Source organism: Oryctolagus cuniculus, chromosome 15, assembly GCF_964237555.1.
Source record: "Oryctolagus cuniculus chromosome 15, mOryCun1.1, whole genome shotgun sequence".
NCBI lineage: Eukaryota > Metazoa > Chordata > Mammalia > Lagomorpha > Leporidae > Oryctolagus > Oryctolagus cuniculus.
Genome location: NC_091446.1, coordinates 17,896,117 through 17,911,008, shown reverse-complemented (window position 1 = coordinate 17,911,008; position 14,892 = coordinate 17,896,117). Strand labels below are relative to the sequence as shown.

Genomic DNA, 14,892 nt, shown 5'->3' with positions numbered 1-14,892 from the left:
GTAAGTTCAGCAGGAAAGGGTCACCAACATGAGGCCTGATGCCCTAAACCCAGCTGCTCTGCCAGGTTCCGGAGCAATGCCACAGACGATGCCTGCACGTGAGGAGCTGCAGCAGATGAAGAAGTGCTGAGAATGCATCAGTGGCTCGTAAATCTAAGACAGGAACCACCAGATGAACGGACCCGGAAACCTGTTCTTTGGAAAGAGGGAGAAGTAATCCTGGCAGGAACAGAGGGGCTCGTCTTTGTGTGCTGGAAATATTTAATGAAGTCTTCGTAAGTGAATCAAAGACCCCACCTAAAATTCAAGCTAGAGGTTTTGCTCGGTGAGTAGGAAAGGCAGTAAGCGATACTTGGGGGACAGGATGAGATCTGCGTGGAAGCTGCCGCACTCCCGGGAATTTAGGGCGGAGCAAGGCCTTCCAGCCTCTGCAGTGGGCCTGTCTACTCGCAGTAACTTCAGCTCTGCTGGACGCCAAGAACAGCCTAGATTTCGGAGGTTTTTTCCCATACTGGACAAATTCCAGAGATCCCTTTGATAAGGGCTCATATCTCCTGGCAAGCATATTAGCTAATAAGGAAAATAAGCACTAATGGTCAGGAAGCAGCCCCCTTGCAAAGCAAAGCGCCTGTGACTGCAGGCTGCAGCCTCCTGCTCCTCCCGGTCCCAGAATGACGTGTTTCACTGCAGATTCAGAAGTTACTGGGCTGGAAATATCTGGCAGCTAGGGCTGGCTATCTGGCAGATAAAACAGCAGTCCCTCAGGGCTGGGAGCCCAGTCTTGGTCCCCCCTCCCTCCGCCCCCCGGAAATGAGTTCACCATTTTCAGCTCATCCAAATCCACGTTGGCTCTGGAGCCAGCACAGGGGTAGGAAGAGAAAGTCAGACAGATGGCGCCCCCTAGTGGGAGATTCACTTAAGACCCCGGAATTACACTTCTTCGATGGGATATGGAGAGGGGTCCAAGAGGGGACCCCCCTGCAGACTTTTCATGTGATTCCACAAATATCTTAAAGGACAAGACGTACCTCACAAGGTCTCTGGGTCGTTAACGTCTTCCTCAGTAAATTCGGGGACTGCAACAGTGAGGCCTTCTTTGCCTTTCAACCAGAAAGTGGTTTGCTCTCCTTTGCCCTGCGGGAGGCAGCAGAGAGGCTGGTGTCACAGAGTGGGGCCAGCAGAAGCCACCTCCATGAGGGAAATGCCTCCTTCCAGACAAAATGCTGATTATTGTCTTGGGCTTTGCTCGCAAGCCTACTTGACTACTTCAAAAAAAAATCATGGAAAAAGCACATTCTGCACACACACACAAAATCTGCATGGATTTCAGAATTTTTGCAGCAGCATAGACATACATTTTAATTCCATTTTTGCACAAGATGTTTGATGTATCCTGGTACATAGTCAGCAATGGCCTAGCCAGAAGGGCCACTGGAGGTGAAATTTCATTGCAAAGAAAATCTTTTCAAAATAATAAGAAAATCTGTTTAATTCCTGCTATGAGCTGGACACCAAGAGAAGCATCCTGTGCATGGGTTCAGAATCAGTCCTCCATCTATACTTCAAGGGTGGGGTTAACATCATTCCCATTATACAGCTGACAAAGCCAAGCCCTCAGACCAGACATCCAGGAAGTAGTGGGACTGGACTCCAAGACAGAAGGGTCTTCTAGAAAGGTCTTGCTCTTAGCTGGAGTGAGGTGATGGAGAGGAGTATGCCAGGGCCGGCGGTGGCACACTGGAGAGCTGATGCCACCCCTTTCCTTTCACTTCTTTCTCCAGGGCCCCCTTACTCAAACGCCCCAGCCATAGTAACCACTGACCTCCCGCCCCATGTACACAGCTCCCAGGTGTTCCTGAGAGCATCTCCCGGGAGTATTTGCCCCTGCTCCCCACCCCAAGAAAGACCAGGCAAAAGGCAAATATGAGAACACATTGTAGGGCATTGCAGGGACAGAGGCCATGATGAAGGCGATGAAGCAGAAAAAAATAAAAAGAGATGTTTTTCCCTTTAATATACAGAGATGAGGTCCTCATACCTCCAAGACCAAACCCATGGGCTCTGTCGCCCCTCCCTGGGCACTTGAGACCCAGATCAGGAAAGGAAGGCTTTCTAACTCCTGGACTTGTATTTGCTGTTGCCTTGTGTGGGAGCCAGGGGACCTGCTCTGTGTACCAGGGGAAGAGGAGGCATGCTGTGAGGGCTTGGCTCAGTGGGAGCCGAGGGCTTTCCTGCCGGGGAGTCCATGGGCAGTCCTCTTGGAAGGAGGAAGAGCTGCCGTCGTGGGAACCTCCAGGGGGACCTCAGGGGTCTCTACGCCATGACTGCCTGAAGGCCCCTTCATCCTACCCATCCTCCCCACATCTCCCCCAGGGACCCAAACAGGGCGGAGGGGATCACACTTGGCCTGGTCTTACCTTGACTGGAATGGTGCCTCTCTTTTGCAAATCGTATCCTCCCAATGCCAGCAGGGCAGCCGCAGTGCTCTGAGAGACGTGGATCCGGAACGCTGCCAGGAATAGGACATTGTCTACTTATCCCCTGGACGAAGGAGTGTCTGTGGGGCAGGGGCTGCTTTGGCGAGGGAACCTACACTGGCCAGATTCTCTGATCACCAGAATCTCTCATCAGACAAACCACCGTCTTTCTGAAGTCTAGGACCCTTCGGCTGTGATCCTCAACCACCCAGGCAATGCCCAGGCACTGCTGGGTGCTATTCAGGTTCCAGCATGTCCAGGTTCAGTATGTCCCAGCACTGACCGGGGTGATACAAGCTGCTTCTCCCATGCCTGGAGGTCACTGAGCTCCTCACACTCCCTGGGGCGGGCCTGCAGTGCAGACACACGACCACACTGTTGTTCCCCACACTGACATGTACGTACAGTTAGGGCAGCTCCACCTTGAAATTTATCCTGCAAACCCTGATTTACAAGATAAGAGAGAGATCTAAAATCTGTGTTTGAGATGCTAGATTAACTTACACAATGAAATAAAGGAAATCATTTTTAATGTCTTCATATATTGCGGGAAATTTACAAGTTCAAAATGATGTTAACCTAAACTCTTTAGAAGTTAAGACACCGAATAATTCTGTTTTCCGTGTCTTGACTGATGAGTGGCATAGATGTGTCTAGTAGCAATCATTGCACTGACATTACTACCCAGGGCTGGTGTTTGGCCTAGCAGTTAAAGCACCTACGTCCCACATTAGGGTGCTGGAGTTCTACATTCTGCCCCAGCTCCTGCCTCCAACTTCCTGCTAATGCAGTCCCTGGGAGGCAGCCCAGGTCGTTGGGTTCTTGCCACCCATGTAGGAGACTTCATTGAGTTCCTGGTTCCTAGCTTTGACACCCGGCCCAGAGCATTGCAAGTACTCGGGGAGTGAACCAGCATCTGGGAATGTTCTCTCTCTCTCTCTCTCTCTCTCTCTCTGCATCATAAATAAATAAATAAGTCAAAATTATACAAAGTAAAATTATGTGATAATCTCTGGAGTTCCTGTCCATAGATTTCTCCTGCACCACCAAGAAGAGACTGTATATTAGGTGTGGGAAAAGTACCACCTCCAGGCCAAATCTGACCCATTTGCAAATAAAGTTTTATTGGAACACAGCCATGCCCATTTATTAATAAACTGTCTATGGCTGCTTTGGAGCCATAACAACAGACTCTGTGGTCCATCAAGCCTGAAATATTTACTGCCTAGCCCAGTGTAGGAAAAAAACTGTCCAACCCCCACTCTTCATTTAATTGATTTTGTTGCTAAGTACGTCTGATGGTTGAGAACGGAAAGTCTGAGAGTGGGGAGGCCATGTGTGTTTGCACAGCTCCCAGGAGCACAGTGCAGAAACCCTTCTCCAAGCTTGATCAGTGTTGTCTGAAGTGGATAATGATCTTATCCTGCAGATGGCAAACGGCAGACAAAATGCAAATGAGTCTTCTAAAAATACCCGCTGGTTAAAGACAGAGGACTGGCAGGACAGTGATACTGTTTACAAAGTGCTATAAATGATACCCACGCAAGCTGCTGCTTTCCATTCGGGATGCCATGTTCACAGTGTCTCCAAACAGACAGTACCTGGGCATGGTGAGTCCCACCACACCAGCCACCACGGGACCTAATGCAGGAAGAACCACAGACCGTAATCAGGCCACATTTCCCAAGGGCTGGCCTCCGCGATGCCCATCAAGTCAGTGAATACAATTCAACAAATAGTTGTTAAGTGCCCCCTGGGGGAAGATACTGGCAATAAGTGGTAGGGTTTGCAGACAGGCAATCTACCCACAAACCTCTGGTGGACAGCAGCATAACCAGTCAATGACAACACCATTCATGAACTAGAGGTGCAAATAAAGCTGACAGTAGCACAAGAAGAAGATTCTTGGGTCTGATAGGGAATCAGGTTCTATTTTAGTCAAGTCTTGGAACAGAAGGAACAGGACCAGCCACATAATTAGCACTGCTCAGTGAAGAATGAAAATGTGGGACCCTGGCTTAAAACATGTTCTCAGAATTTCAGGACAGCAACAGAAAAGGATTAAACCAACTGCAAATTACTGCAGTAATTACTGCAAATTACATGGTCACACACCCATGCGCTTCTCAAAAATACAACACATCACGAGGCTGGTGTACGGGGCAGGAGTTAAGCTGCTGCTTGGGATACCAGCAGCCCAAAGGATGCTGTGCCTGGTGTGAGTCCTGGCTCTCCTGATTCCAACTTCCTGCTAATGTGCACTGTGAGAGTCAGCAGGTGATGGCTCAATTACTTGGCTTCCTACCACCATATGGGAGAGCTGGATTGAGTTCAAGCTTCCTGACCCAGCCTTGGCTGTAGCAAGAAGAAATGGAAAATTTCTCTCCCTCCCTCCCTCCCTCCCTCTCTCTCTTTCTCTCCCTTTCAAATAAAATTAAAATGACTAAATAAAAATATTTAAAAATCTGTCACATCAAAGAGGATCTGTTGCCGACCCTCAGAGGAAACCCCACCCAGTGGAACTGTCCTGGTTTTTGTTCCCCTCTCTACTTTTGGTTTGACATCAGGGAGTCCTTGTGTGTCCTTTCTCTGCACATCAAGGCAACTCAACCTTTAGTTTGCCCTAAAGATGACACAGCCACCCCTCAATGTCAAGTTCCTAAGAGCCTCAGAGCTAGGACTCCACCCAAGTCCACCTGTCCCTGTGCCCGACCGTCTGGCCCCCGCTGTCAGTCGGGTTTACCTGTGTGGAGACCAATCCGCAGCCTGAGCTGTTTGTTGGGCATGTGTGCGATCTGGAAGTGCATGGTGGCACTGAGGACGTGCAGGGCCATGGTGGCGATCTCGTCCACGTGTCGGGTGCCATTGCGCTTGGGAAGCCCACTAGCCACCATGTATGCATCTCCAATCGTTTCAACCTGAAATAAGGCAACAGGCCACCTCTGTTTCTCCACAAGGAAGACCCGGGGAGGGAGTAGAATCGGAGACCAAGGTCCTTCCTTACTGATCTTTGCCTCAGGGCCCCTGTGTGGGAGTACCACACTCCCAGACCTCTCCCCTACCCACTTCCCAGCATCCCAGTTCTCCCACAAAGCCTTCCTCCCCTGAGTCTTCCTCTCCGTAACCACTGTTTCCACCTCCAAAACCCCACAGTGGGGGTGACATATTTCCCTGAGCCAAGTTCAGAGCCAAGTTAGACAGACAGCAGTGTACTGATAAGGTAAGTCTTGAAGGACGAGGTGGGTCCTCCAAGTGGAATCCAGCATACCCAACCGGAAATGTCCTCAGCCCACACAAGAGCTCTTACACACATTTGCACAAGGTGCTTCAGAAAGTTCAGGAAAAATAGAATTTAAAAACAGTGCAAAAATTTTTTTGAAACGCATAGTTTTTTTTACAATACACATTCCCATGAACTTTTTGCAGGACCCTTGTTCTTATGTATACATTATACAGGATACAAAATGTATTCACTTAGCAGATATACAAATGTATGTTTCTGACCGATCTGCCCTCATCTGCCCCAATCCCCCTACCCGAATCAGCTTTCAGCGCCTTTGTTCACAATAAAACGATAAATGCCAAGTGGAAGCTTGAAGTTCCGGCCCCTTCCAGGCGTGTATGTATTATAGCAGCATTCAAGGACAACACGGGGAAGGTGGAACTGCAGGCATTAGCCAGGCAATAAGAACACAAGATCACAGGAAGTCAGTTAGACAACAAGTCCAACCTGCATCTAGGCTGGCACTCCCACCTCGAGACAATCCTTAGAAATACAACTAGTTTTAATACAAGCTCACAAGAAACATAACCAAGAAGGTAACGCCAAGAGCAAAACCTCCGAGGCGGCATCCTCACAGATGGCAGGTTCCAGACTTGTTTGGTGAGTGTCCTCTACTGAAGATGCCCCATCCGTCCCGTCTTTCACCCTTGAACAGAGGCAGCCATTGTTGGGAATGTTGGGGGGTAACTATTGGGGGTGTGTCACTGAGAGATAGGACCACACTATTCCCCAGATCCCACCGGCCCCAGGACTTCAGGCAGGGGCCGAGGCTGGGGCCATGGGCAGAGTTCACACACACATGAGCATTGGCATACAGAACTGTCCCTAGGTCACCACCTGAAGTCGTCCAAACGCTCTGGGAATGCATCAAGCCACCCCCAGAAGGAGCGGCTCGTGACTGGTTTTTGATCTCTCTGCTCCCCCAAAGGTTATCACTCTCAGGGACCATATTCTTAAGTCTTCCATAGTGGCACCAGACAGGTGACTGCCACTGTCCACAGTCGCACAGAAGCGAGACCCACACAGGATCCAAGGACAGCCCCATAGAAGAGCAAACATGAGCCCCTCTGAGTCAGAAGGAAAGGAATTCAGAAGGGAAGAGGGGCAGGGAGGGCACTCACCAATAGAACGCCAATGTCACTTTTAGCAATGCACTTGCTGTGAGGTAAAATCACTGGAGGAAACCAAGGGAACAACTAACGGGTGGTTCCAGACAAGCCCTTTTCCAAAAAAATACTCAGGAGTCAGACACTGAGCTTCTGCCATGAACTGCAATGGACTGGCTGCATGAAATGGAGCCCCCACTCCAGGCTGACATATGGGGCAAATCCATCCTCAGCCACATCCCAGAAACCCCAATAAGGATCTCCTGTTGCCTCGTGGGCAGGAGCCGCACGTCTCACCTTGTACACATCATACGTCCCAATGATGTGGTCGAATAAACTGTACAGGTCATTGAGGAACCTGACAACTTGCAAGGGGGAGCTGACAGAACACAATTTTGTGAATCCAGCGATGTCAGAGAAAAAGATTGTCACAGACTCAAAATGTTCTGGTTCCACAGATTTTCCTGCTAGGAGTTGTTCCCCAACGAAGCTGAAACCAGAGAAGGTGTTCTTGTGAACAGAATCCTGTGCACCTGCCTCCATGGACCCTCCTATGCAAAGTCACCCTGTAGGTCCTTGTGCTTCCATGGGCTGAGTTGGTGCTGAACAAGGCCCATCATCTGGAACAATTTTGGAGCTGTGCCAGGCTGAGGCAGCCAGGAGCTCTGAGCTTCTTCCAAGTCTCCTACATAGGTGGCAGGGGCCCAACCACTTGGATAGAAAGTGGAGAAATCAGGTCTCGAACCGGTACCCATACAGGATGCTGGTATCACAAGTGGCAGCTTAACCCACTACACCACAATGCCAGCCCCCTGTATCCACATGTTCTTGGAAGAGATATTCTAATTGGTATTTATACACTGGGGGCAGGGGAGGGGCAGGTAGCAATCATGCCTTTACAGAAGGGATTGTCTCCATGAAGACATCTTATTTCCTCCTATTGATTATAGTTTGATTGGAAAGACTTGTCATACGGATTCGGAAGCAAATGTAATCATTCACCAGTTCACAAATCAAGATTTTTCTATCAATCAACCCATTCCACATTAGTACATTTAAATGCTGACTTCCTGGATTAAGACAGGCAAAAACAGAGTACAGGGATTTGAACAGCAAATGCTTCTGAAAAGTGCTAAAAGACTGCAAAGGTGAAAATGGATCCAAACACAGAACAATTTTTGAGTCTGAAATCAGGAGTGTATGTTGCCTCAACCAAAGATTTTAGATCTACACCTGAAACGCCAGGTAGCCATCAGGACTCGTGGAGCTACAGCGCCATCTAGTGGTGATCATTCTGCTGTGGGGTCCAGCATAGTCCATGTAAAAGACCCACTATATTCTCCATTTCTAGGGACGCAGAGGGATTTGCCTCTGTCTCCTCCCTTTAAAGAATGTGCCAAGTTGCACACAAACTGCTTGACCCCTTTTAGAAAACGCAGAACTCCTCTTAGGAAGAGAATAATGGCAATATTCCCCCCATGATGGGGGGCAAGGAGGAGACAGAGGGCTCTCGGATAGTGACGCCACTGCTCCCCAGGTTTGTCTGTCAAGGCCCCTGGGGCTGGGTACCTGGGCAACATTGTGGACAGAAGTCTCTCCACCTTCCTCTTCTCTGCCAGCAGCTGGCTGGTCCTCTCGCCCACCACCTCTTCCAGGTGCTCCGCATACACTTCCAGCTTGCTCAGCAGGCTGTCCAGGATGCTCACGCGGCTGTAAGAGATCCGATATTAATGTCATCTTCCAAGACCCTAGGGCCATGGTGGGGCACACTTCCAATGACTCATTCCCAGAAAACATTTCTCGCCCTTCAGGCTGCAGCTTACGGGTTGCCAGTGGTCAGCAGTGAAATGACCATGGCAGCAAGGCTGCCTCACAGACAGAGCCTGCCTTTACTAGCTCTGGAAGCTTGGGCTCCACTCGTTATTGTTCTGAGCCTCGGTTTACTCACCTGGAAAATGGGGCTAATAATACATACCACACAGAGGTGTCCTGGGAATTTAATAAAATAATGTGCAAACGTGCTTTGCCAGGCACCCAGCCAGCACTCAATAAATGATGACCTTGAATAACCTTTCCACCACACCACAACAGGCTTCAAACCTCCACAACCAATTGAAAAAAATGCAGATTTCAGTACAGGTGGTTCTATGCTTCTCAGATTATCCAACTTAGGGGGCACTTCCAGATCGTCCAGGCTCTCATTAGAGAAGGGTGTTCAGAGCCATCAGTGAAATTTCTCTTCTTCCAGATGAAGACAATGAGATTCACATAGGAAGCAGACATTGTCCTAACACCAGAGACCCACATTTTCTGAATAAAATGTCAGGCCATAGCAACTGACCTGCACCATACCATTATGCTAAATAACGTGATTTCACAAAGTACACACCTATAAGTATACCCTAAGTATAATAAATGTTCATTTGTTTATCAAAAATAATGCTAAAATTATAATTAAAAATATTATGATCTGAAAAAATACAGAATACAGGATTATTATGTTGAAAATGTGTGCCTGCTGGGGCTGGTGCTGTGGAACAGCAGATAAAGTTGCCACCTGTAATGCCGGCATTCCACATGGGCACCAGTTCGAGTCCTGGCTGCTCCACTTCCAATCCCGCTCCCTGCTAATGTGCCAGGGAAAGCAGCAGAGGAAGGCCCAGTGCTTGTGCCCCTGCACCCATGTGGGAGATCCAGAAGAAGCTTCTGGCTCCTGATTTTGGCCTGGCCCAGCCCAGGGCATTACAGCCATTTGGGGAGTGAACCAGCAGATGGAGGGCATCTCTCTGTCTCTCTCTGCCTCTCTGTGTAACTCTGACTTTCAAATAAATAAGTCAATCTTTAACAAATAAAAAAAATGTGTTTCAGGTTCCCAGCCCAGTGTTCTTCCAATGAACTCAAGCTTCCTCCAACATGACAGTGTCTTTCTGTAGTCTATATCCCCAAAGATAATACAATTATTCTGATGTGAAGGAACTATTGAGAAAATCATTTGCAAACATGCACTGGTTAGTCACAACCCTTGAAATGCTGATTTGAAAAAGATTATGAGGGCCAGCGCCGAGGCTCACTAGGCTAATCCTCCACCTGCAGCGCCGGCACCCCGGGTTCTAGTCCCAGCTGGGGCACCGGTTTTGTCCCGGTTGCTCCTCTTCCAGTCTAGCTCTCTGCTGTGGCCCGGGAGTGCAGTGGAGGATGGCCCAAGTGCTTGGGCCCTGCACCCGCATGGGAGACCAGGAAGAAGCACCTGGCTCCTGGCTTCAGATCGGCACAGCACTGGCCGTAGCGGTCATTTGGGGGGTGAACCAACAGAAGGAAGACCTTTCTCTCTGTCTCTCTCTCTCACTGTCTAACTCTGCCTGTCAAAAAAAAAAAAAAAAAGATTATGAGAACTTCTCAAGACTCCCTGAGAAGGAAGTTGAGTGACTAATGATGTCTGAATAGATCGAGTGGCAGTGGAATTATTAATATCTGGTCCATTTTTTAAGGCTAATCCGCCACCTGCGGCACCGGCACACCGGGTTCTAGTCCCAGTCAGGGCACTGGATTCTGTCCTGGTTGTTCCTCTTCCAGGCCAGCTCTCTGCTGTGGCCAGGGAGTGCAGTGGAGGATGGCCCAAGTGCTTGGGCCCTGCACCCCATGGGAGACCAGGAGAAGCACCTGGCTCCTGGCTTCAGATCAGCGCGGTGCACCGGCCGCGGCGGCCAGTGGAGGGTGAACCAACAGCGAAAGGAAGACCTTTGTCTCTCTCTCTCTCACTGTCCACTCTGCCTGTCAAAAAGAAAAAAAAAAATTTACTTGAGAGACAAAAGGGAGAGAGCTCTCCCATCTGCTGGTTCACTCCTCAAATGCTGGCAACAGCCAGGACTGGGCAGGGCTGTAGCTGAGAGCCAGGAATTCAATCAGGTCTCCCAGGTGGGGTAGCAAGGACCCAACCATGTGAGCTATCACTGCCTGATCCCAGAGTCTGCATAGCAGGAAGCTGGAATTGGAAACAGAGCCAGGAACGCAGCCCAGGGACTCTGAGGTGAGATGCAGGCACCTCACACACTAAGCTAAATGCCCACACCTCTATTCCATTCTTTTATATCTATTTTAGCATTTATGATATAAAGGGAGAATGTCTCCCTCCACTTTAGCCAGCATACAGCACAGGGTTTTGTGTATGGTAGACACTGAGTGAGCAATGTTGAATAAGGGGAAGGAGGAACCAGGGAGGAGAGAAGGGAGGGAGGGAGGGAGGGAGAGAGGGAGGGTGGGCCATGGAACCCCTCACCCACTGCCACCCGGCTTCCAAATTCCTCAGGCTAAGTTATGGGAGAGATGCCTGTGGGCCGCCTCACTCACCCCGTGGGACTGGCTGCGCGCAGGGTGCCCCTGATGCTGCAGAAGGTGGGCCTTCTCTCCGGAGACTCGTCCCAGCAGGCCTTCACCAGGGCCACGATCTTCCTGTCTCCTTTGTCTTCACACAGGGAAGGTCGCAGCGGGGCCGCTGGCGTTGGATCTTTGATTTGGGCAATGATCACTGAAATTCGTTTCGGGTTGACATGAGCAGTGTCGTGCTGCTCAGAGCACTTCACTGTTGAGAAACACGCACTGTGTTCTTAAACGCATAAACTGACTTTTTAAAATGCATAGGACAGACTAGGATCCCAGAGAAATGTGGGTATTTTTATGAAAATATCTGATTTCCAAGAGGACCCAAGTCCTCCTGGAAAATGAAGACTTCTACTGTATGAATTGTAAGCACCCCCTGCGTTTTTAAATCAATTTTTTTTTTTTACCTAGAAGCTTTCTTGAGAAGCAGACAGACTTCCATATGGATAAGCATTGGGTATTAGAAATCCCTGAAGTGTGCTTTATGCAATTTTGTGTTCTGTTTTATACAGAAGTCATTTTAACAAATAATAAGCGTCACCCTCATGTCTGTTCCCCTGTCTAATTTTGTAAACCCACTTTCTTTCACTTCCTCTGTGGCTCCTCCTGACAGTTATTAAACATTCCACCTAAGGAGACTTTGTAAAGGAAACATTTTGAGAACCATGCCTACATGTTTGGTTCTACAAATACTGAGAGTGTAACAACAGCAGTGAATCTGAAACACTTGTTACTAAGTTAGAGAAGCCAGGCTGAGAAACATCGCATGCTGTGTGACTATTGATCTGGCCTTCCAGAAAACGCAAGATTTTAGAGACCAAGAACAGATCAGAAGCTACCAAGAGGTGGGGAAGAGAGAGGTTAAAGAGGTGAAGTACGGGGGATTTTTTTGAGGTTGGGGAAACTACTCCATAGCTACTCGATGGTGCATACATGACACGGTGTGTTTCACAGCACAAAGGGTGGGCCTTAAGGAACATAAACTTTAAGACAGTATCAGTTAGAAAACCAGGCAAACCACTGGTGGGAGGCAGACGGAGACACAGCATTTAACTGTATTAAAAAGCTATGGCCTGCCCTCGCGGAAGTGGGTAGTGGGAAACCATGCTGACATGAGTCACTTCTGAATGACTGGAGGCTGTGTGGCCCAAGATGCAAGGAGCTACTCAGCATCACTGTTCTCTACTAAGTCAAATCCCTTCTTGTGGGAGTAGAGGTCACCAAGCCAGCAGCCTCTGGGCACATACGCTGAGACTGGACAAATACGTAAATGGAGGTCAAAAGCGGGAGCCAGGATTCTCCCTGCTGGAAAGGAGGTTACAGCCGAGCAAAGCGGGAGACTAGAATGAACCATGGTGGGGAAGTTCAGGGCCAGCCCTGTGGCGCAGTGATAAAGCCAGTGCCTGTGACACTGCATCCCATACGGGTGCTGGTTCAAGTCCCGGCTGCTCACTTCTGATTCAGCTCCTTCCTAATGTGCCTGGGAAAGCAGCAGAGGATGGCCCCTGCACCCACATGGAAGACCCAGCTTCGGCCTGGCCAGCCCCATTCATTGTGGCCATTTGAGGAGTGAGCCAGCAAATGCAAGATATTCTCTCTCTCTCTCTCTCTCTCTCTCTCTCTCTCTCTCTCTCTCTCATTCTGCCTTTCAAATAAGTCAATTTTTTTTTTTAATTTTCAAAAAAATGATCATGGAGACATCAAGGAGAACTCACGTTTAGTTTAATACAGATGCAGGTGTGTGTGCGTGTGTTTGGGCAGTTACACATGTGTACGTATATGGCTTAGTATACACTCATACACTTTTTTTTCTGCCAACTGGCAGCGCCTACAAGTATCCACATCCCAGTGGCACTCAGCGTACCCAGTGTCCAGGTTTTGTTTTCGAATCCCATTCTCCAACAAAAGAATTCAGGGCTCTGAAGAATCATTTCCTCCTTAGGGTACGGTTCCACAAGATGAGTCTGGAGCATCTTATACAACCAGACAGTAAGGCAGGCTTCACACAAATGAACCCCACAGTCAGAGCTCTATGAGGGGTCTTCAAAAATTCACAGAAAATGCATATGATGAAAAAGCTGCGCATGGACTGTGAAAAATTTCGCACCAAAATGAACCTCTCTTTTAATCTCATTTTCCATGAAACTTTTTAAAGTATTTCCATAGGTCCAAGAGGCACAAAAGATGGCTGAAACTGAGCGACCAAAGATAGAAATATTTATACTGCCAAAAACAAATAAAAAGTATTAGATTATAACCTAAAACATTAAAAACTAGCCACAAGTCTTTACTGATACAGTCCATTCCTTCCTTCCATCAAGTCCAGTAGAGAAGGGGGGAGCCAGAGTAACTTACAGTGGGGAAACCCACAGACACTGCCTCCGCCCAGCATCACCATGACCGGCAGGTTGCCAGTGTGTGCCCTGGATATGCTGTGACGCAAATCTGCATCTTCCTCCCACACACCTGCAACCCCAGTGAGAAAACAAGACCATCAGCCATGTTCCATGGAGGGAGAATCTACAAAATATTAGACAAGTACTTCTCAAAAGTATCAAGGTTACCAAAAACAAGGAAAATGTGAAACATTTTCCCAGAGAAACTTGGGTTAGGGAGACACAATGACTCAATGGTACCCCGAATAGAATCTTGGGACAGGAAAACGACACTAGGTAAAAACTAAAGAAATCTGAATAATTTATGCCTTTCATTAATACAATAAAAAACAGTTTATAAAATCGATGTGTAAAGTATATTCTTGTTTAGGTCTACTTTTTTGCCACTTGTTTGAGAGGCGGAGAGAATGTGTTCCCATCTGCTGGTTTACTTCCCAAACGCCTACAATGGCCAGAGCTGGGCTGGGCAGAAGCTGGGAGCCAGGAACATAATCCCGGTCTCCCACCTGGATGGCAGGAACCCAAGCATTTGAGCCATCACCACTGGCAGCTAGAGTCAGAGGCAGACCTGGGATGGAACCCAGCCAGTCTGCAGGTATCATAACTGGCATCTAAACCACCAGGAAAATCACCTGTCTCTCTACATTTTTAACACCTAAAACTATTCTGACAGAATACACACGAAAAAGTACTCTCTGTTGTATTCCCAAATGAAGTAGAATTTGAGACCTGGCACTAGATGGTTTTAAAAGCAAAGACAGGGGCCAGCACCGTGGTGCAGTAAGTTAATCCTCTGCCTGGTGGTGCCGGCATCCCATATGGGCACTGGTTCTAGTCCCGGTTGCTCCTCTTCCAGTCCAGCTCTCTGCTGTAGCCCGGGAGGGCAGTGGAGGATGGCCCAAGTCCTTGGACCCCTGCACCCACATGGAAGACCAGGAGGAAGCACCTAACTCCTGGCTTCGAATCAGCCCAGCTCCAGCCATTGCAGCCATTTGGGGAGTGAACCAACGGAAGGAAGACCTTTCTCTCTGACTCCCGCTCTCATTGTCTGTAACTCTACCTCTCAAATAAGTAAAAATCTTAAAAAAAAAATAAAAGAGCAAGGACAGAAAGCTTACGGCTGCATCATCCATTGTGCTATGTTGGCTCTAAGAAAGGCCATGAAAAAAATCTATTCAAGAGTATAAAACCTTGAGAGCACATTTCACACCGTGGGCGTGTACCCTAGACAACATGTGCCTGGTGCCCAGTCA

At 48.5% G+C, this 14,892-nt stretch overlaps 1 protein-coding gene across 1 annotated transcript in view; it reads right to left on the bottom strand.

Moving 5' to 3' along the window:
* LOC100344092 (guanylate cyclase 2G) overlaps positions 1-14,892 on the bottom strand; it is a 49,668-nt gene that overhangs the window by 2,815 nt on the left and 31,961 nt on the right. Inside the window, exons 15-21 of the mRNA XM_051823695.2 lie at positions 11,214-11,391; positions 8,436-8,576; positions 7,164-7,356; positions 5,221-5,395; positions 4,020-4,118; positions 2,418-2,509; positions 1,029-1,134 (exon numbers count right to left, since the gene is read on the bottom strand). Of these exons, the coding sequence (XP_051679655.2) occupies positions 1,030-1,134; positions 2,418-2,509; positions 4,020-4,118; positions 5,221-5,395; positions 7,164-7,356; positions 8,436-8,576; positions 11,214-11,391 (983 nt within the window). The 3' untranslated portion in view covers position 1,029. The remainder of the gene's footprint in view (positions 1-1,028; positions 1,135-2,417; positions 2,510-4,019; positions 4,119-5,220; positions 5,396-7,163; positions 7,357-8,435; positions 8,577-11,213; positions 11,392-14,892) is intronic.